This window comes from Neovison vison, chromosome 6 (genome assembly GCF_020171115.1).
Source record: "Neovison vison isolate M4711 chromosome 6, ASM_NN_V1, whole genome shotgun sequence".
NCBI lineage: Eukaryota > Metazoa > Chordata > Mammalia > Carnivora > Mustelidae > Neogale > Neogale vison.
Window position 1 is genome coordinate 202,094,801 of NC_058096.1, and position 20,731 is coordinate 202,115,531.

At 49.5% G+C, this 20,731-nt stretch overlaps 1 protein-coding gene across 11 annotated transcripts in view; it reads right to left on the bottom strand.

Annotated features, from left to right (window-relative positions):
* Positions 1-20,731, bottom strand: part of CACNA1D (calcium voltage-gated channel subunit alpha1 D) — a 301,488-nt gene that overhangs the window by 153,312 nt on the left and 127,445 nt on the right. For all 11 annotated transcript variants that reach the window (XM_044253375.1, XM_044253372.1, XM_044253378.1 and 8 more), the window contains exon 4: positions 2,595-2,734. In XM_044253375.1, the coding sequence (XP_044109310.1) occupies positions 2,595-2,734 (140 nt within the window). The remainder of the gene's footprint in view (positions 1-2,594; positions 2,735-20,731) is intronic.

A 20,731-nucleotide genomic window follows, 5' to 3' on the forward strand; every position in this document is an offset into this window, starting at 1 on the left:
GAGCTCTAAATCTGTGAATCTGTATTGCTCATCACATTAAGAAAATATGGAGCCATTTCTTCGAATATTTTTTTCTGACTCCCCTCTATCTCCTCTCTTCTGGGAATCCCAAATATATGTATGTTAGGCCACTTGATATTACCCTGCCGATCACCGAGGTGGTGTTCAGTTTTTCTCCATCATTATTCTTTATGTTACTGCTAGGTCTTCAAGTTCCTTAATTTTTTTTCTTCTGTTGTGTCTAATTTCCTATTAAGCCAGTCCAGGAAAATTTTTCAACTCTCAAAGTCCCATGTGGTTCTTTCTTATATTGTCCCATCTTTTCTCACTGTGGTCATATTTTCCCAAAATAGCTATTTTTAAGTCTTTTAAAGTAATTATCTACTAATTCCACCATCTCTGTCATTTCTAGGTCTGTCTCTATAGCTAGAATTTCCTCCTACTTATGGGCCATATGTCTTAATTAATGGCTATAAGATTTGACTGGATGCTGGACACTTGTTAAGTGTCTGGATTTTGTTTTATTCCTTTAAAAAGTGTTGAGTTGTTTTGTTTGTTTGTTTGTTTTGTCAGGCAGTTTGCTTTTCATATCATTTTGCTCCTTTTCAAACATTGTTAGCAAGGGATTCACATGATCTTTACTTTCTAGCAGGAGTTGACAAAACAGATAGTAAATAGTTCATGCTTTGTGGACCTCAACTACTCAACTATGTAAACAAATGCATGTGACCATGTCACAGTACAACTTTATTTACAAAAATTTGTGGCAGGCTAAATTTGGCCCATTGGCTATAGTTTGCCAACCCTTACCCTAGAATTAGTTTAGCCCTACTACTAATGGCCCTTCTGGGGTCTCTACTGAGAGTCCAGGCCTTTCCATTCTGGTTGGTCATAACTCAAACATCTCTCAGACCTAGGGGACTTGTAATTATTGTTCAGCTAATAGTCTCCAGCTCTCTTTTTCTTTTCTCCTAGTAGTATTATTTGACACAGATTATTACCCTCTGTAAGGATAGATTATTCTTCAGGCAAAGTTCAAGAGGACCCCAAGGCATATTTATGGAGCTCTTTCTCTGACAAGCGCCCCCTCCCTCCCATCCCATGCCTGTCAGATTTCAACCCCCATTGGCCTTCCTGGACTCTTGTCTCAGTCTTCTCAGTGCAGTGAGACCACCACCCTCTGTTTGGGTCCCTGTCTTTGCATTCTACTAGAGTCTGAAAAATATCTCAAGGTAGAAAGCTGAGGTGATTGTAGTGTAAGGACAAAAGAAATGGAGCTAAGCATCTCCATCCTGTAGCTGACCACAAAGTCTAGGCTCAGGAGAGGCACATCAAGATTGTTCCAGAACCAAGAGACCTGCAAGACTCCTGCTTGCCATTCCATATTAGATGTCAGCAAATACAGGAAGGTATGGTAAATACCTACTAACTGTTCATTTCAGCTGCACTACCTTTGCACTAATACCTTAGGGGCCATGCCCTATGATGGTTTTTACAAAAGCGGACTTTTCCCCCTTGAGTCTAATTATTTCACTGGGCCACCATTTTGGATCCCATTTGAATTTCCTTAGGTTTGAAAGGGCAGGTTCAAAATTTATCCCACTCTAACACCCAGCTATATTAGTCTCCCATGAAAATCTAAAGGATACATGATTTTTAAAACGTAAGAAAAATTACGTTGCTCAACTTCAAAAGGAAGTTGACCAAAGTTATGGAGATGAACACAAAGAGATTAACAACCTCTCTCTGTAGGACCACATACAAGTTCAGGAGCAACACACTTTACAGTTGGGTAACGAAGACTCAGCAAAGGGATAGATCGTCTTTCCTTATGTGGGTCTTTGGTCCAAAGGCCCAAAACTCCTCTGATGCAGATTCATTCTTTTTCTCTCACTGGCAAAATTTCCAGGTGTGGCGGGACCAGAATCACACAACACAGCCCACTGTTTTTTGTTTTGTGTTTTTTGAAACACTCTTCTATAACTAAACTGTTGGTCTCTCCTTCCTGTGACACAATTTCTGGAGAATGCCTGCTTCTCTGCATTTTCTGATTTATTTCATTTCATGCCAGATACCTGACATTATTCAGACACTTGCTTTTTTATTTAAAATGGGACAGTAGCATGCCAAAGTTTTTCCCATAAGTCAGCAAAAAAAATTAATAGCTTTGCTCAGGGCTGTTAAATAGCAGAGTACCTTGCTGCTCTGAAGGATTTATTACTATTTTACTGGTTTGGGTTTTTTGTTTGTTTGTTTGTTTTTTATTTACCAGGGTGCTAAGTGTAAAGAGTTCTACTCATTTGACTCTAGCCACCAGCAGGGTTGGCCTATTTGTGAAAACCCAAGTCCTCTGGAAAATGACCCCTCTTACCTTGGGAGCTTCAACCTCCTTCTACACGTGTTACTGGAAAGGAAGTAAAAGCAATGAGGGGATTCGAACCCAGAGACTGATAGCAGCATTGCTCATCTTCAAAACCCTCCTGAAAGTTCTGGCCTCAAGTGCTGAGCAACGATGTTCCCTTAAGACACTGTGGCTCTCCATTACTCCCGGCCTCCCATCTTCCAAACATTCCCCCAAAATAAAAGGGACTTACCCTACTATTACTATAACAAAATCCAGTAAATTCCATCCATTCCTAACATAAGCATTAGGATGTAGCAATAATCCATACGCTATAATCTTCAAAAAGGTCTCGACTGTAAAAATAATCAGGAAGGCATATTCTACTTTTTCCTGTGAAGAGAAACAAAAAGGGCGGGGGGAGATGAGGGAGAAGAAGAAAAAGAAACAGGAATTAGAATCAATATCTCTGAGATATAGGCATTTTTCTCCAAGCAAAGTTTTATTATGAGAAATGGCACCATTAACACAGCACCTGTGCCAGGAATGCGTTTTAATTCTAACACTGAATTTCTCATAAGCCGCTAAGTGTAAAGCACTTTTCATTCCAGGCTGCACGACTGCATTTTGCCACCTGCCCTGATGCGTGTGCAATGAGTCTGCCGGGGACAGAAGGGGCATGTTTATTATTTGCACACATTTGCAAAACGTGGCATGTTTTCCTCCTGAGATTGCCAAGTCAGGCCCAAAAAAAGCACAAGGGGGCAACAAGATTCCTACAGCAGCTTTGAACAGAATGTCCTTTGGAAGAAAGGAAGATGCGGCTGCTGTGACCCTCTCTCTTCCTCTTGGGTTTATGCCCAATTTCGAAGTCAGGGTCCTCATTGTCACAGAGCAGCAAGGTGACCTCGGCAAGTCCCTCCTCTCCTCTGGACCTCGTTCTTCTCACCGGCACAGAAGGGGAGCAAATTCAGGATGGGAACCCTCCTGTCCGAGTACTGACATGCGGTCTTCCCCAGCTGACACTATCGAGTGGTCAGTGGTCGCCACACACCCTCCCACTGAGCCCAGGCTCCACCTCTGCATCCTCCCCTCCTGCCAGCGCCCCTCCACCCGCGGCCGCTCCCATCTGGCTGCCCAGACCTTGGAGACTCGCTGACTCTTACAACCCTTCCCTTTCCGACTCAGGCGACTTTGTGGGTCTGGAGAACACATCCCTCAGCAGGTCTAAAAACGTTGACTCCTTCCCTCTTTTGTAAAGGTTTTCTTTATGCAGCTTCGGCTTTAATAGAAATACCGACCCACTGGGATGTGTGCAATTAATTTTATGAGAGGCACTCCCTGGCAAGAGGCTACTTAATAACTCAATGAAAAACCATCAGCAATTAAAACTCTTCCACATGGGCCATAAAGCCCTCCACAAATATCAAATATTAATTCTACCCCGTGGGACCCGAGGAAAATTACAAATACCTTAAGAAGATGGAAGTCACGGAATTCACTTACGAAGATGTCTGGTGCAAGAGGTCAAATGAATTTGGCTCAGGAAACACTGAGTGAGCATCTCTTCCATATGATGGACCCCATACCAGGAGCCAGGATTAGAAAAAGCTCCACGGCCCTCCCTCCCCTCGAAAGGTTTAGTCCAGGGGGTCGGAGGGAGGGAGGGTTAGTCTGTTCCAAACATGAACACTGCCAATGCCCCACGACAGAATGTAGAGAGGCCGATTCTGCACCCCGAGCCTTCTGAGAAGGCTGGAGTGGAGGACTGGTCCCCTCCTTCCCCACAGGGACTCTGCTTTGCTACGTGACGACTGCAAGATAGCCTCAGCCACCCTCCTACCATCACCTGGCCTGACCTTCCCCCTGTCTACTGCCACATCCTCCTTTTTTTTTTTTTTTTTTTTTTAAGATTTTATTTATTTATTTGAGAGAGAGTGAGAGAGGGAGTACAAGCAGAGGGAGGGATAGGCAGAGGGGGAAGCAAGCTCCCCGCTGAGCAGGGAGCCCGGCTCAGGTCTCGATCCCAGGACCCAGGGATCATGACCTGAGTGGACAGCAGACACTCAACCACCTGAGCCACCCGGGTGTCCCTCACGTCCTCCCTCTCTACCACAAGGGCAGCCATCCAACCACCCCTGGGCCCCCAGCCTTTGCCCCCATTCTTGGCCTCACTCTGGTCTTGCTGAAAAGCCAGTTCATTGATTCCTCCCTCCCGGGTCCCCGCCATCCCCATCCTGTCCTCCAGAGCTCCCTATGACCCTTGAACACCATCCAAGAGTCTAATAAATACTTTCGTGGTGTGAGTTAGACAGAGTCCGCGTGTCTTCAACCATATGGTCTCACTCATCTCCCACCTGCACACCCATGCTTTCCCCAGACCTCCCAACTGGCCCTGCCCTTAGCCTGGCTCCTCCCAGGTACCGCACCCCCTCCACGGAGCTGCCAAGACCTTCCTAGAATATGTCCCCCTTCTCCTCCCCACAGCCGTGCCCTCTGGGCATGCATGAGTCTGCAAACCTCCTGGGACTCCCTCATTTACTCTCCATATTCCCTGGGAGCCAGGACTTGAACTTTGCCTCTGGCTAGGGAGGAGGGATCCTGGAAGGCTTCACTGAGGAGGTGACACTAACTTGGAGGGCTTAAAGGAGAGAACAACTCTGTTACTTGAACCAGAAGCAAAAATCCCTGAAAACACCAACCCACTACACTCAAATTGGACCCTGACCACCAAATGTACGTTATCAATATACTTCTAAGACTTGGAGTTCTAGGGGAACAAGATAAGCTAAAAACAGCATGCTGATTTTACAATTCCTTTTCCCTTTTTATCCCTTCTGCTTTATTTACTAGGCCAGACAGAGAAAAAAGGCTTTTGCTGCCATCAATATTCATAGCAGTTACATTCCTACGTCAACACAGTGCTATGCTTTAGAGCAGAAAAACAAGGCAGGGAACAGAGAGTACATCTAGCAAACACAGCTTGTTTTTCCTCTTTGGCTTTTATTTGTAAGTAATATTGCCACAATAATACAAGGGCCATTTGTATAACTAAATTGTTTAGGGTTTTTTTATATCTCGTTCTCTTGTCCTCCTCTGTGTCTCTCCTTTTAAAGAACTGGGTTTCTATTTCCAAAAATCCTTAGTGCATTACCTGATGGAATTGATTGTAGGAAATACAACCTTGCTTTAATGGGATTCTTTATTAAGGACCCTCTACTGTGATGCCAACTGAACCACGACAGCCTAGAGAGACTGGTTTGTCTAGAGGCCAGTGTCGTTCTTGCCCCCAAATCCCGCCATTAAAAAGGACTCCTGCAAAACAAATATTCCTCCACAGTAAGCAAATATAATGTTGTTTTTTTTTAAATTTGCAAAACAACCATCACCGGCTGGAGAGGTAATTATTTACAGAAGAATTGTTCATTTGAGGAAGGAATGTTGAGTTCATCATTTGCAAAGGAAGTCACCAGGAAGGTCAGGTTCCTACCTGGGCAAGGTGGGAATGCACAGCCAGCGGGAGAGACCCAGTGAGATGCTGCATAGAGAAGATACGGGGTCTGTGCCTCAGATGCAGGAGAGCACATAGGAAGGGGCCATGGCGGAGGAAGAGGCAAGCAGGAAGCCTCCAGAACTGGACACAAAAGAAGGTATCCTGAGGGCAGGGCTGCTTCATAAAAGCTCACAGTCCCAGGCAAAACAGAGAAATGAAATAATCCCTGCATCTCAGTCTCCCAACACTTGCCAGGCAGGACCACAGGCCTGTGCCCTCACCGGACCAGCAGCGGGGATCCTTCTCACTGGCCGCAGATGCTGGGTGGGCAGCGCCAGTCAAATCTCCTTTTTAAAAAAATTTTTTTAGAAGTTCCTCTTCCCCAGGCACCACCTTATATAGGGATGAGAGTTGCTCATGAGACCTCAAGGCATCAGAAATAAAGGCTCCACATCTAATTCAGAAACCCGAGAGCTTCTTTGAACAATGAAGATTCACCACGGAGAAGAGCCTCTGTACCAGTTAACCTCAAAGAGAACCTGGGGACACTGGAACTGTCAACTAGGAATGGGAGGGAGGTAGCAGGACCCCTCGATTACACCTGCTTCTCTCCTCTCCGGTTCTCAGGGGCCCTTTCCCTAGGACTGTGGTGTGAACAGCCAGCCAGCCAGCCACCCATCCCAGGGTCCTCCTCAGAAAGCCTGACCTGGATCTTCCCAGATTACAAGGGTTTATGAGCCAAGAAAAGTTCCTTGCTTTGGTCATCGCCCACATAGCGCCCCAACTCCGGGAAAGCTCTCGGGGCTGCCGCCCTGGTGGTGTTGCTCCTCCTGACACCACCATGCCTCACCCTATGGCCCCAGGCTCCCTATGGGCAGGGAGCATCTCTTCCCGTCTTTGTAATCCCAGCCCCCAACCCCCACCTGGGGCATTCGTTAGGTACTAGACAGGAAGCATGCAGGAAAAAGGGAAGGAATGTAGCAGACAAAGCTAGACTTAAAAGGGACTAGAAAAACAGGAGGTTTTATGATCCTAGCATACGCATCAAAAAAGCAAAAACAAGGGCGCCTGGGTGGCTCAGTGAGTTAAGCCGCTGCCTTCGGCTCGGGTCATGATCTCAGGGTCCTGGGATCGAGTCCCATATCGGGCTCTCTGCTCAGCGGGGAGCCTGCTTCCTCTTCTCTCTCCCTCTGCCTGCCTCTCTGGCTACTTGTGATCTCTCTCTGTCAAAATAAATAAATAAATAAATCTTTAAAAAAAAGAAAAGGCAAAAACAAGGCTATGTATCTAAGTTGCCATTAACCCTTTCTGCAATGAGCTTGGAAGAAAGGGTCCCATTGTCGAACTGAACTGAACTGACGAGGGATCTCAACATCTTGGCTGGCCCTTCCCCTCCTTCCCGACCTGAGCCCACAGGGCTTGTCCTCATTCCTCCTGCCCTCACTTCCTCTTCTGGCTTCCTTGCTTCTCCTCCACAAGCGCCCGGCACGCCACCGAGGGGCCCCCCTGCTTCCCCACCTAGGGTGCCCCCCCTCATCATGTGTGTCAACGCCCCTCTCCAGAGCAAGCACATAAGGGACACACGGCTGGGAGAAGCGCAGCCTGGGGGAGCAGGAGCAACCCGGGGCTTGTGGCCACAGGATCTGTTTTCTCCCAGCCCGCCGCCTCCCCAGGCTCAGCCGCGGTTTCAGGTCCGTGTCCTGTTCCCATTTTCTAGAACAGTTCCCCCCACCCCACGTGCTCATCAGGCTAAGCGCTTCTTGTCCTTCAAGACGCAGGTTAAATAACACTTTCTCAGAGAAACCTTTGCCGGCCTCCCAGACAAAACGAGGGCCCGCTGTCAGACACGCGGTCAAACCCCACGATGCCCTGCCCACCCCCGTGGTCCTATTCACCACGGAAATGTTAAATTCCTTCAAGTTATCTCTTCAGTGTGTGTCCCCTCCAAGAAAGGAATTTCTATAAGATCAGAGACGATTCCCAGTATTCTCGAGGCTTGCCATAAAAAACACCCGGTATTTACAAATGAGTAAATAAATGAGCAAAACGCGAGGTTTCGACCGAGCATTATTCACTGTCCCTTCCTGCTAAGAAGTTCCGTAATTGTTTTAGTCTGCTCAGGCTATCATAGCGAAATGCTGTAGACTGGGGGCGGGGTGGGGGGCGGCGGGGGGCTTAACCAGCAGAGATCCCTCACGGTCCCGGAGGCTGGAAGTCCCAGACCAAGGCGCCAGCTAGTTTGGTGCCTGGTGAAAGCGCTCCCCCTACCCCGCAGACAGTTGACTCTCTCGTGCGTCCTCGTCTGACCTTTCCTTCCTGGGTGTCTGTGGAAGATGTCTCTCTCTCCCTCTTCTTCTCAGGGCACTGATCCTGGTCATGGGCTCTCCACCCTTATGACCTAATCACCCCCTACAAAAGCCCCACCTCCCAATATCATCAACTGGAGGTTGGGGTTAGAATGTCAACCTATGGGTTTTGGGGGAGAGAGAGAGAGAGAGAGGAAGGGATGCCAGCGTTCAGTCCATAGCAATGATACCAGGGTCCCCTTGGCTTTGCTCTGTTCCAAGAAAAAGGTCTAAGACGAAATGCCAGGGAAAAGCAATTCTGCTCTGCAACCGCGGCCCTCCCCAAAGAGGTGGGACAGGGTCTTCTGGTCAGAGTGAGGGGCACACGCAAAGGCTGATCATTCACGGGGGTGAGGGACAGGCCGGGGGCAGAGGGACACAGGGCCTCCTGTGGTGGGCTGTGGGGCTCGGCCTTCGTCTCTCACCTGCAGAACCAGCAGGCTGAACCAGATGATCTCTTCCAGTTGTAAAACCACAATTCCCTCCCACCTGGGGAGCAAAGTCCAGACCTCGGGTTCACAGAGAGGTTCCACGAGGCCCAGAGACCCCGGGGGAAGCCTGCCAGCCCAGAGCAGCGACCGAACTGTCCAGGGGCTGGGTCGCCCGAGGTGTCTGCTGCACATTGGGGGGCCAGGCTGGCTGAGGGCCCCTCCACGAGCCGCTGTGCACAAGGCAGGAAGTGAGAGCAGGCGCCGTGGGGCTATGGTGGCAGTTTCCGTAAGCGAGAACACGTGTCGTCAGACCGTAGAGGGTGTGTGGCTGGACAGCGGCCGCCGCCGGCAGGCAGGCCTCGGCTCAGGGCTGCTGAGATGGAAACAGAGATAACGTCCTCCTCTGTAGGCAGTAAGGAAGCTGGTACTTCCCCGGGCCTCCAGGGAAGTTCCATGAAGAAACGGACTAGAATAGACAGTTTGCCTTCATTTTCCTTCACCTTCAGTCTAAAAGTACAAATTCTAGATGACGTTTGTGTCTCCTGAGTCCAATTCCAGACTCTATGGTCGAGTCACCCTGGTTGAGTCATCTGCCCCTGGGCTTCTCAGCGTCCTCGTCTGGAGAACAGGACCCTGCTCTGCCCACCCAGGGTATGGTGACCATCAGCTGAAGTGAAAGGCGGGAACAAGCTCTGTAAACTGCCTCACCTGCCACAGTCAAAGCCTCCCCACCCCTAACCTGGATGGGAAGAGATACGAGGCAGGTCTCCTAGCTCCTGGGGGCTGCACTCCTGAGCGGGGGGTGGTGGGGAGAAGGGCTCTAGAACTTTCTGAAGATCTTATGACAGCCTAGTGACCCCTGCCCAGTGAGGACAAATGGAAGAAGCCAGCAGGTGGCCTGGCTGGCCCCTCACAGAGACCAGCCTCTTGTTTGTGGGAGGACAGCAGCATCACGCCGGGGTGGAGGAGGCTGAACAGGGCCCTCTCTCTGGACGCGGCTTCCTGGCTCACGGGCAGAGCAGAGGTATCTGCTGCTCTGCCACCACACTCGGCTAAGCGTGGTTCTTGCCACCTAGAAACCTCCCAGGGTCGCAGCAACACCCTGTCCCTCCTCTAAAAATGGCTCCTTTTCTGCTGTCCATCCTGGGGCTATAGGTGTCGGCATGGAGCCCATGTTACTGGTTCAGGGACAGGCAGGGGACCCACACCCACCAACCAGGTCTGGTGAGAGCTCCATCTGGGACTTTCACTTCGGCAGCTAGGCAAGAAATTCTGTCATTGGCTGGACTTCGCTCGGAGAGGCACTAAGCATGGAGTTACCAGGAAGACACAGAATGAAAAACCAACACCAACAAAAGCCAAGCTGAAATGTGCGGAGAGAGTCAAACAGGAAGGCAGAGAAACTCAGAGGCAAACATCTAACTTTCATGCCTTTGTAAGAGCCCCTGAATCAAGCTGAACCTGAAGCCAAAATGCTTCCCCCTGCCTTGGGCTTTTCAGTTATAAAATCCAATTCATTGAGCAAGCTTGGGTTGGGTTTTTGGTCAATTCTAAACAAAAATGTCCAAGGTAACTACACAGTGATCCTACAGGATCACTCTGCTTCCCTAAAAGCTAAAACATTTAAGAGAAACTTAAGCAGCTCATTTCTCAAAAGATTCAACTCCTCTGACGATTCTCACTGACCCACAGGCTCAGGGATGGTTCTCTATATATAGGACCCATGATCCTTACACAGGTCATAGCCTCTGGGAATTCATCTAAATTCAGCCTTCCAAACAGACTCCTTCAATCCCATCCATTCTCTGTTGCTGTCTTCCATTCCAACTGGTTTCCCACACCCCACACATTCTTTCCTGAAAACTCAATGCCTCGGACTTGTCTTGCTTCCCATCCAGCCCAGGCTGGGACCCAAACTGTGAATCCCCGTGGTAGCGGGTACATTCTACAGCTGGTGGCCATGGGTCCCCTCACCCAGCTCCAGTGCCAAGCCTCTGCCCACCATGAGTGGCAGTTCAAGCTCTCTGTTTCAATTCGATTCAACAATATTCTTGGAGTACCTGCGCCATACCAGACACAGTCCTGAGCACGGCAGAGTGAAAGACAACTAAGACAGCTTGGTGTCCTAAGGCAGCCTGGCAGAGGTATGTATAAAAATTTTAACCCTCAGCAGATGACAATCAAGGTCAAAGTCGAGTACGGGGGATCACCTGTATGGAAATGGAAGGTGAGGGGATGGGGCAACTTCTGTGTTCAAAGCATTTGCAGAAGCCTCTTTATAAGTACACCTGACTGCGTCACGTATGTGACTGAGTCACAGTTCCTCTACACGGCATCCCTGAGAACCTCTACAATCTGTCCGTGGTCTACCTACCAACAACCAGCTGATATCTTTTACCCCACAGGGTGAGGGCCCCCACCCTGCCTGATCCCCTTCCTCTTCCTCCTCCCTTCATCCTCCTCGGCTCCCATTCATCTGTCCCATAACACCCTGCACATAGGTCATAGTCATTAGAACCTGAGGTCTTCTCCATGACCCAGAGCACTTCTGTTGATCTCAGTCCTGTGTCATCATTTCAGGGAAAGGCCAGGGAGTTTCATTTGCTCTTGAGCACCAACTTTGTATGAGGCCATGAGAGAGAACAGAGAAGGGCAGGGCATGGCCCTGTTTTTGGCTCCCGGTGTGGTTGGGGAGGATAACCATTGGTGCGTTGTCTCGTCTTATTTGCAGATTGTGGGTACCGTGAGGGCGAGAACCACTGCATTTACTTCTGCAGACTCTCTCACCATCTCGAGCAGAGAACTGAGCCTCTGTAACACCATGATGCATCCACCACAAAGAAGGAAAAGCAGAGACTTGCTTTTCCTGCTAAGCCTCCAGGGGCCAAGACCTTGTCTAGTCACATCAGGGAGCCCTGACAGCAGCTCTACAGCCCAGGCCAGAATTCTGTTCGCCCTCTCCCACTTGGAGATACAGAGGTTCGCTTCCTTTCCAAACCATGTCAAGCCTGTACAACCCCTTCTGCCAACTCAAGACAAGGGGGATGGCAAGAAGCATATACGACCTACGTGGGGCTCGTCAAAGCCGCGTGCTGCCTCTCTGGGATGTGGGGGCCTGGGCCATGTCCCAGCTGTCAAACACCCATCATTCTAGAAAAGACACCCTCTTTACTTTGGTTAGTTTGTACGACGTGAGCCAAATGCACCAACACGTCTGCCTCCCTGTCTGTAAAGACAGACATGAGTGAATGTTTCAAAATGGCAGGAACCAAATATTTTCATGTGATAAGAGAATGGTCATTTCTTTTCGTCATTAACGGAGGTGAGGAGAAGCCTTTCCAGTCTGCGAATGGTTAAATTCCCTGACGTCAGAGTTCTAGACAACATCTCCTGGCATTCCCCTGACGTCCCCTCGGGCCCCCGAAAATGTGCTGTGTGCACCCTGGACACAATACTCGGAGCATGAGGAAACACCTGACCATCTCTTCCCTCAGCAGACACACTATGCGATGGGGTAAGACAGGCGGGGAAGGGATTTCCACTCACATCTCCACGCGAGGGTCCCAGACACGGAGCCACTTCTGGCCACAGGCCGTGGGAACAGCAATCGCGCCCTCTGGGGTGAGGAGCCCCGACCACACCCACCTGTGTGGGAACCCGTGACCGCCAAATCTCACCCAGGCTTCTAGGCTGTTCCGCCGAAGTCATACCAGCACGCCCTCGACCCAGGGTCAGCCAGGCAGCTGAGCCACCCGAGGACATGCCCTGGAAGTCCCTGCTGCAGGCTGCCAGGCGTTGGTGCCCAGGGCGGGGCTGCTCCCGCTCAAGAAGGCATGCAGTCCCTGGGAAGTACTTGCTCCTCACCCAGCGGAGGCAGAGGCAGGTCCGGCTCTGCCACTTCCAAGCTTTGTGGACTCAGGCAGGTGACTCGACTCCTCCCTCACCACAGCTGCTCCATCGGCAGAGGAGAGGGAAGGCAGCCAATGCCTAGGTTTCTCGTGGAGTGTAAAGGAGGCCACACGTGTATAACACGAGAACCAAGGTATGCCGGAAGCACGCTCCATGGACGTTGGCTCCTGTTATTGTGTCGACGGCCACTACCCAGGAAAGGCACAGGGTGTGGTCCAGAGCCACTGCTAGCTCCTGAGCGGCCCTTGGACGAGGGCCTAGCCCCCCGCCCGCCCTGCAGGTCCCTGCACTCCCAGTGAGCACGGCTCTCTACCTGCAGGGACAAGGCAGCTCCAATAAGCCTGCTCCTAGCCTTCACGCAGTCCATCTGCGGCACCCCTGTAACAGTCAGGAGGGGAAAGAGGCCCCCACGCTACCTGCCCTCCCCTCACAGTGAAAACAGAGGACGAACATCTGTTGGGCAGGGAGAAACACAGAGCACTCAGCTCGTCAGCTGTGACCTTCCGCCAGAAACCCCCCGCCCATTGGGTGATGAGCTACCCTATGCCACGGTCCCCTTTTTCCCAGGGAAAGTGCTGAGGACATAGGTCGTTGCTTTCTGAATAAATTTATGAATCAAAGCTTAAAAATACATAACGTGCGGAGTCTATAATTAAGATCAAGTATGTAATACGTTCACTCGGAAGATTAAGAACTCCATGCCTATAATTCACCATTATTTTAGAATTAGTAAGTAAAATTGAGTTAATTTAAAAGACATTGGGTAGCTTAAAAACCAGGCACCACCAACCGTGGCCTTGAAGTGGAAATCAATACACGGTCGGTGACTGCGCAGAACAGATTCTCTGCAGACCTGCTCCAAGCTGCAAGTGTCACTTGCGCTGCTCTGGTCCTGCCAGTCAGGTATCTCCCTCATCACTTCACACCTCCTGGAGGCGGGAGGAAGGGCTCCGCACCACCCCACCAAGGTCAGGACCCACACGGGCTTTCCACAAGCAATCCTACTTCCCAGAAAGATGGGTGGGTCTGGAAGCGGTTACTAGAGGACTTCACAACGCTACTATTCTTTTCAAAGCAAATTTTTGTTGAATACCTGCTTAGCTCCAAAAAAAAGAACACTAGGCAGCAAGAATATGAAAATTTGATGTAGGTAAGAAAGGGAGTGCTACATCGCTATGTTTTGAAAAGGCAGGGGAGGAGGCCCAAGATACATTGCCACAGGAATCATATGAATAGGAGCCCCTCGAGGTCTGGGGGGTTGGAATCTCTTAATAAACCAGTCTGCAGTGTAGACAGCTAGCTAAGTGTGAAGAGGTTTGGCTCTGAGAGTGAGATCATGGAACACTTTCTCTCTACTTTTAGGGATCCCTGATTTGTCTGAGTCTTTCTCATTGAAGCCCTTTTACTTTAAAACCAACTGGAATTGTAAATGATTAAGACAAAGGAGTAAGTTGAGAAAGGAAAATTAACAAAGAAAATGAAATGAAGCAGGAGTAAGACCATGACAAAGATGTAGGCAGTGAAGACACAGCTTTATTAACATATCTCGGAGAGTTCTAACCGCTGTCGTGAAAGGAGGAAATCAGACCAGTGACACAAGTCACCTTCTCCTTTGAATGAAACTGTTTCTCAGCACAGAACAATATTTCTCCAGAGCATTTGCATAGAGAGAAGAATCAGCTGAGAAAATGAACAGAGCATCCATTATGGGAAGCAGACGAACATTCGCCTGTCTTTGTGGAATTTATACCGTAATAGAGACAGGACTTTTTAAAGGAAACATGCAGGAAATTAATTTTGTGGTTTACAACTAGCAATTTTTGGAAAGTGAAAACGGGATGGAAAAAATAAGAATGCACAGAAAAGAGCAAAATCTAGTAAGAGTATTTTCATCAAGCTTCATGTTTCCGACGATACAATGTGTATATGTGTTTTTGAGTTACAACATAAAATGTATCTAATATTGTTGGCCAAGTTAAAAAAAAAAAGAAAAAGAAAAAGAAAAAGGTGAAACACGCAACTCTAGAAGCCAATAATCTGAACCCACCAGCGTACCCCAATAGGGATAAAGACCCACTCAAGGCCCAATGGGGAATGGCTCATGAAGAGTCCTAACCTGGACAGGAAGAGAATGATACCTCTTCCACCCCCGGTCCTAAGCCAGAGACAACAGGTCAGAAAGAAGCCGGACAGGGAGCAGGGGACATCTGAAGACCTGGGCCACAGGCCCCCACCCGAGATGGAAGCCTGCAGGCCAAAGAAGGCCAACAGAGGCCGAGTGTCCCCTGTGTCCTCAGACAGACCTGGGACTGCAGTGGAGCAAAGCCGTCCAAGCAAGGAGCACTGGGACTCACAAGGAGACACAAGAGAAAGGGGCTCCTCATATCACTACAGCTGGTTTTTGGAAAGGGGAGCCAGCTCAGACCCAAGCCCCTCTACAGCCGGGCAGGGCAAGTTTGTGCATCTTCAATCACTGGTTGAGATGAATTCCCCCCTCAGTTTCCTTCACACCCAGAACCGATTTCCCGCAAAGGAGAATCCTGTACCAAGGCACGAGGCTATGACTAATGAAGGACACCTTCCAATCCCAGTCCTGCCCGGACTGGTTGAACCTCCAGCAGCGGGTTCCTCAGCCTCTCGAAAGGGATACCACCTCCGGGCACCTCCCACAGTATTGCAGGTGGGAGATGCCCAGAGCCTGGGTGACTCTCAAGGAGGTGGCAGCCGTCGCCCTGGTGTCTGTGAATGGCCCACAGAAATGAAAGGGCTCCCCCAGCTCTGCAGGGAGGCGAGGAGAGGACTACTTTCCGATCAAGGAATCAAGGGCAGGTTTCCGGAAAGTTCACTTCACGTTATGTGGCCACAAAGCTAAGACTGAAGGGTACACACCCACCCCACCCCACCCCCTGCCACTGCACCTCAGGACAAAAAATAGTATTGGAATCTCAGAAAACACAGGAAAGATCATGAATAAACAAGCACCTGAAATCACAGCCACTAGAGTCCTGCTTGGCTATTGGAAAGCTCAAAGCTTTCCAATCCTATTAATTCGGGCACAGGCAAATGCCTTTTTAATGGCTTCGTAATCATGAAGATCCATCATCATCTTAATAATGATTAGTATTAGAAAACGCAACAGGCTTCGTCATAACCGCCTCAATTCAAAATTCATTAACACTCTGTGACCAACTGAAATCCTGACTCTGAGCCTTGGACTTCACGAACGCACCTCCTAAGTGCCACGTTGTTTAGTTTCTATCCTCGACAGTAAAGCTGCCTTGACAGGTCAGTCAAGTTCACTTCCCAGGGTCACTGCCAGATGAAGTTCGCATTCGAGCAAACTCAAATCATGAGGATCGCCTCGAGACATCTGAACCTAAAGAACCAGGAAAGCTGAAACGACTAAATGGATGCTCTTTTCTAAATATCTAGGTTCATTATTTATAACACGTCCTAGCGAGTTAGGATAAAACGGAGCAAATACAGGTTTTCCTTTAATTACAGTAATGCTGGTGAATCAGACCTCAAACGTCTGGAAATTACTACTTTCTATAACTTGTGATTCTGCTCAAATGCCACACTTAAAAAAAAAAAATCCAAATCCAGAACAAAGAGTCCAACTGTTAACATCCAGTCTTCTCTGTCTGTCTGTCTCTCTCTCTCTTTTTTTTAACAGTGCAGACACAGGAGGGTCCAAAGAGACACATAAAGATAGGAGGCAAGACAAGCCCCCTTTCCAGACAAGGAAAAGCAAAGGACTGGGGTCTGAAAGATCAGCTCCGGAGAGCCCGCACTCCACTAGTTTGCTACCGACTTTTAAACATCCAGACCCATCCACAAGCCAGACAGGGAACACAAAATCTACCTGGAGGATGTCTGGCTTCTGGTCCTGAGCTGGGCAGCTCAGTAAATTTGCAGAGTCAGACAGCTGGGGTGGAAGGTTCCCGTTGGGTCCAGCTATCCCACCTGGGGCAAGCCCCTCACCCCTCCTGAGCCCTGGCTTCTGGGTCAGTGAATGCACTGTCCAAGGAACGAATGAGACCATGTGCAATGTCGAAGCACAGGATACATGGATGCCATTCGGATACTGGCAAGGAAGGCAAGCAGCGCAGGTCTTGACCTCTTTTCTCCTACACTAGAAGCTCTCCAGATTGATTTTCTTTTAACCAACGCGTCCGACGAACTGATGTTCTTTGTCCTTCTGGGTAAGACAATGACAAAGGTCCATGCCACACTGAACTCACTTGGCTCCCAGGTCACTTTCTAGACAGCTCCTGTGTTTTTGTTCCTGAGAATGGAGTTGCATGCTTACCAAGGACTTGGAGCTTATGTGTGCTCCCAAGTTTATAGCAGATGCACTGCCCCACTTAAGTGGACACTGCTTGGAGTGCAAGATGGGAGTGTAGAAAAGAGTTGTTGCTTCAATAAAAAAAAACAAAAAACAAAAAACAGGCTACATCCTTCCGAAGTGCTGGATAAGAACACTGCTGAAGGTTCTGTCATTGAATCCAACATGAGCGGCGTGACAGACAAGATAAGGGAAAACCCATAAGCTTTTAGAACTGCTCTCAGCTTTCCTCCCGGAGATCTAAGTTCTTATTCTATTTTTAAATAAAATGTGACTAGAAATTGTAGGCACATTATAGGCATAGTTTATGCAAGAAAGAAGATGGACACTCTTACCAGTACATGCCTAATACTCAAAAAAAGCCTTTGCTCGACTCCAAAAGATTGACAGGTAAATATCTGGTTAAATATTCTAGGTGAAAATAACCTTTAAAAATGTGCTTCTATCTTTCTAAATGAGCCTCCCTATCACTGACTTCTTGGAACAACCATCTTAGGGGTTACAAGTACAGGGGCTGTAGGACCCAGGACTCACTCTGTCCTCAGCTCCCAGCTGAGGTCTGGCATGCAACCTGACTTGCCGTGAGTCTCTGCAAATAGCAGCACCAAGTGCAGAGGGGTTGCCAGTCACCAGGGCACATGTGTCCAAGTAAATACACTGATCTCGTGACAGTCTGGGGTGCACAGGTGAGCACTGAGGACCACCACTGCTGTGTACTTGGGCTTCATGCTGGCACACTTCCCACCACTTCCGCCCTCCTCGTGTGCACAAGCAGGGGCAATGCTCGTGCATACGTGTCCGCATGGTGGTAGTGGCAGCATCACGTGCAAGGTCAAGATGAAGGAAAGGAGTAAGACAACGCATGCGAGCACGGAAGGGAAAAATGTGTGCGTGCATGTCAGCACGCAAGACCTATGGGGGAGGGCACGCGTGGGGCTGGAGGAGGACAGCCACTGCCAGAGATTCACAACAGGTTAGAATTCCCCAGAAAATCACCCCAGAAATGCCGCCTGCTCCCTCCTGACTGTCACTGTGACTTCCGTTAAATTGTCAAGGATTCTCACCTTCTGCATTTTGTCCTAATCTCGATAACCAGTTGCTGAGCATCAGCTGTGTGTGATGTGAAGGAAGGAGATACGATTTGCTCTCAGGAGTCTATATCCTTGTCCTCAGATGGGCTCGCCTGCATCGGAGGGGCCCGACGGAGACCAGCCGGAGTGTCCAGCCTAGTTGGCGATCACCGAAGGACACCCGTGTTTGCATAAAGGCAACCGCGGAAGCAGTGCCACCTCCTTGGGTGACATTAGACTCTCAGTGACAGCTCACAACTTGTACTTCTCCCTAGACGAGGAGACCCTAACCCACAGGCCAATCCTGTCCACCACCAAATGGTCGTCACCATACTTCCACTGCGGCACAGCAGGCTCATCGGGTTACCAACGGTCTGTGGCTGCCCAGGCGAGGCCCACGTAGAGACCCACGTAACCTCCACTATTTACTGTCTGGCTCTCAAGATAGAAAAAGTTTGAGGACCCTTGCTCTGGATCCTTCCTGCCTGTCAGAGAGAATGCTCTAGGCTTTCACTTCTGTGCCAGAAAAAGGGAAGGAGGACACTCGTGATTATCTAGCTGGGGTCCTTCTTATGAGATGAATAGTTTAACAGTTCCACCTAATAGCCAAGACAGCTGTGGGACGCTAGCACAAATCTTTACCCGTGCGTTTTTTAAAAACACGGGCTCTGGTCATCCTTCCTTGCTGCCTCCTGTGAAAACATACAGGCACTACAATTACAGTGACCGCTGAGGTTTTCTGAAGCACACACATGCGCCGTCCCCTACGGTGTGCAGCTTTCTTTAGGGGTACATGCTACAGTCCAGAATCGCAAGCACAAAAGAGACCCCTACTTAGGGATTACGTTTTGAAAGACCTTGAAGGACTCGATGCCCCATTATTCCCAAAGAAGCTTTCAGTTTTTTACTCTGTATTTAACCAAAGTTCCTACAAGACTATAAAAAAACCATAGCCACTGTGAAAATTAGTTAAAATAATAGTTTCTGCAAAATACTTTCAGTGCCGTGGCATTCATCCTTTAGAAGATGGGTTAGGGAGTACTATAATTTGCTCTGTCAGCACGGATGTTAGGCGTACAGCAGACCCAGAAGAGAGCGTGTCGACTCGATAAGGTTTGGGGGCTGGGGAGATTATAACGGCCTTAAATAAGACTCAACATCCAACCTTCCGTAAGAACTGATCCTCAGACTTGACAAATAACGCCATCACAGAGAGCACCAAAGCCACCAAAAGACAGTCCTAAAGAAAGGACACAGGTTCTGCCTTTGATACTTATGCATGGGTGCAGATAACGTGTAACAGGAAGTGGGGGTAAGGATAAAATTCTTCACTTTCTATTTTTTTTTTTTAAGCTGGGTGAGAGGTTTCTAAATCACCCAGGTGTTAAAGGTCAGGGCTCCCTGATGGAAAAGAAGCACAAAGTACCTCATTTTCTAATGGGACTAGATGCTCCCTGCCCAGGGCTTACTAAGCCAGCCCTCTGTCATCACCCACCTGCCATCCCCACGGGTACAGCCTGAGAAGGGGGACACAGACTCCTCTGGCTGTCAGCCTGGCAGAGACTTCAGTGTTGGGGCAGAAGAAGAAGCAGACTTCATCCTAAATCCCAAGCGATAAGGACTCAGGAGAATCATAGATGGTCTTGCCTACAAGAAGGAAAACTCAGCATCTTGTCCCCCATAGTCCCGAGCTGCTGTTCCCCTTCCCCAAACAGGGAGAAGCAAAGTGGCAGGACAGTCATCCTGCTGCCTATTGGCCTGGCAAGGACCTGTGAACTTCCCATGAGCCAAGCAGACCCCACAGGATACTTTGTAGGCATGAGTCATCTCTGGGACCTCACCCAAGGGGACTGGTCCCCATGAGAGGTCAGTCACCATAGCGACAGAGGCTGTGCAGTAGGGACAAAAGAGGCTGAGCCAGAGCCCCATCTCCCAGGTCAGGACCTGTGAGGTGGGGGAGAGTCACCAGGCCCTCAGCAGGCCCTCTGCAGACCAGTGCCACACACCCACTCCATTTTGGAGATCCACACCTGGACACCTGTCGGGGGGGAGGGTCTGCCCCCTGGCCCATTTTAGCTACCGAGGCTGCAAAGCCAAGCAGGGGGCAATCCTCTGTCGCGTCCAGCTAGGAGAAAAAGCGTTTGTCCTTTTACGTCTCTTCCTTCTCCCCTTCCTCAAAAATGGAGCACTTGGAGCTGCTGTGGGGCAGGGGAGGGAGGGAGGCTGGTGGGGAACAGTGGTCGTGGGGTGGGGGAGCCCTAAATCAGGTTAAAACACTCCAGGGTAAGAACAGAAAGGGACTGCCAAGGTAGAGTCCACCCGGGATGGTGTGAAGACACAGGAGAGGCTGGGGGGCGGGGGTGTACGAGCCGAGGGAGCAGGGATTGCGAACATTAATCTGTGCCCTGCGTGACGGGAGATTCCTCAACCAGTGAAATACACATGGGTAAACGGAGGCTCGCAGAGAACAAACCTATCCAACGTCCTCAACCCAGACAGTAGCTATGGCGAGAACAGCTGACTGTCCCTTCATCCCTGTTTGCGGGGGTGGGGGGGGGAAGATTCGAGGAATTGGCTCAGGGCCATGGGTCAAGTTCCAGGTCCTCCCTCCTTGAGGGCTTTCCCCAAGACCCTCCTTCCGGTGACTCGGTGACTCCGGTTTACCCTTCAGCTTTTTCCCTCTTATCTTTTTCTCCACCTTCCAGGCAGATTGTCTCCATCACCCACCACACCTGTCCCTCTTCTCCCCTCCATCTAACTGTCAGGACCTTACTCTGTGACCACGCTGTCCCTA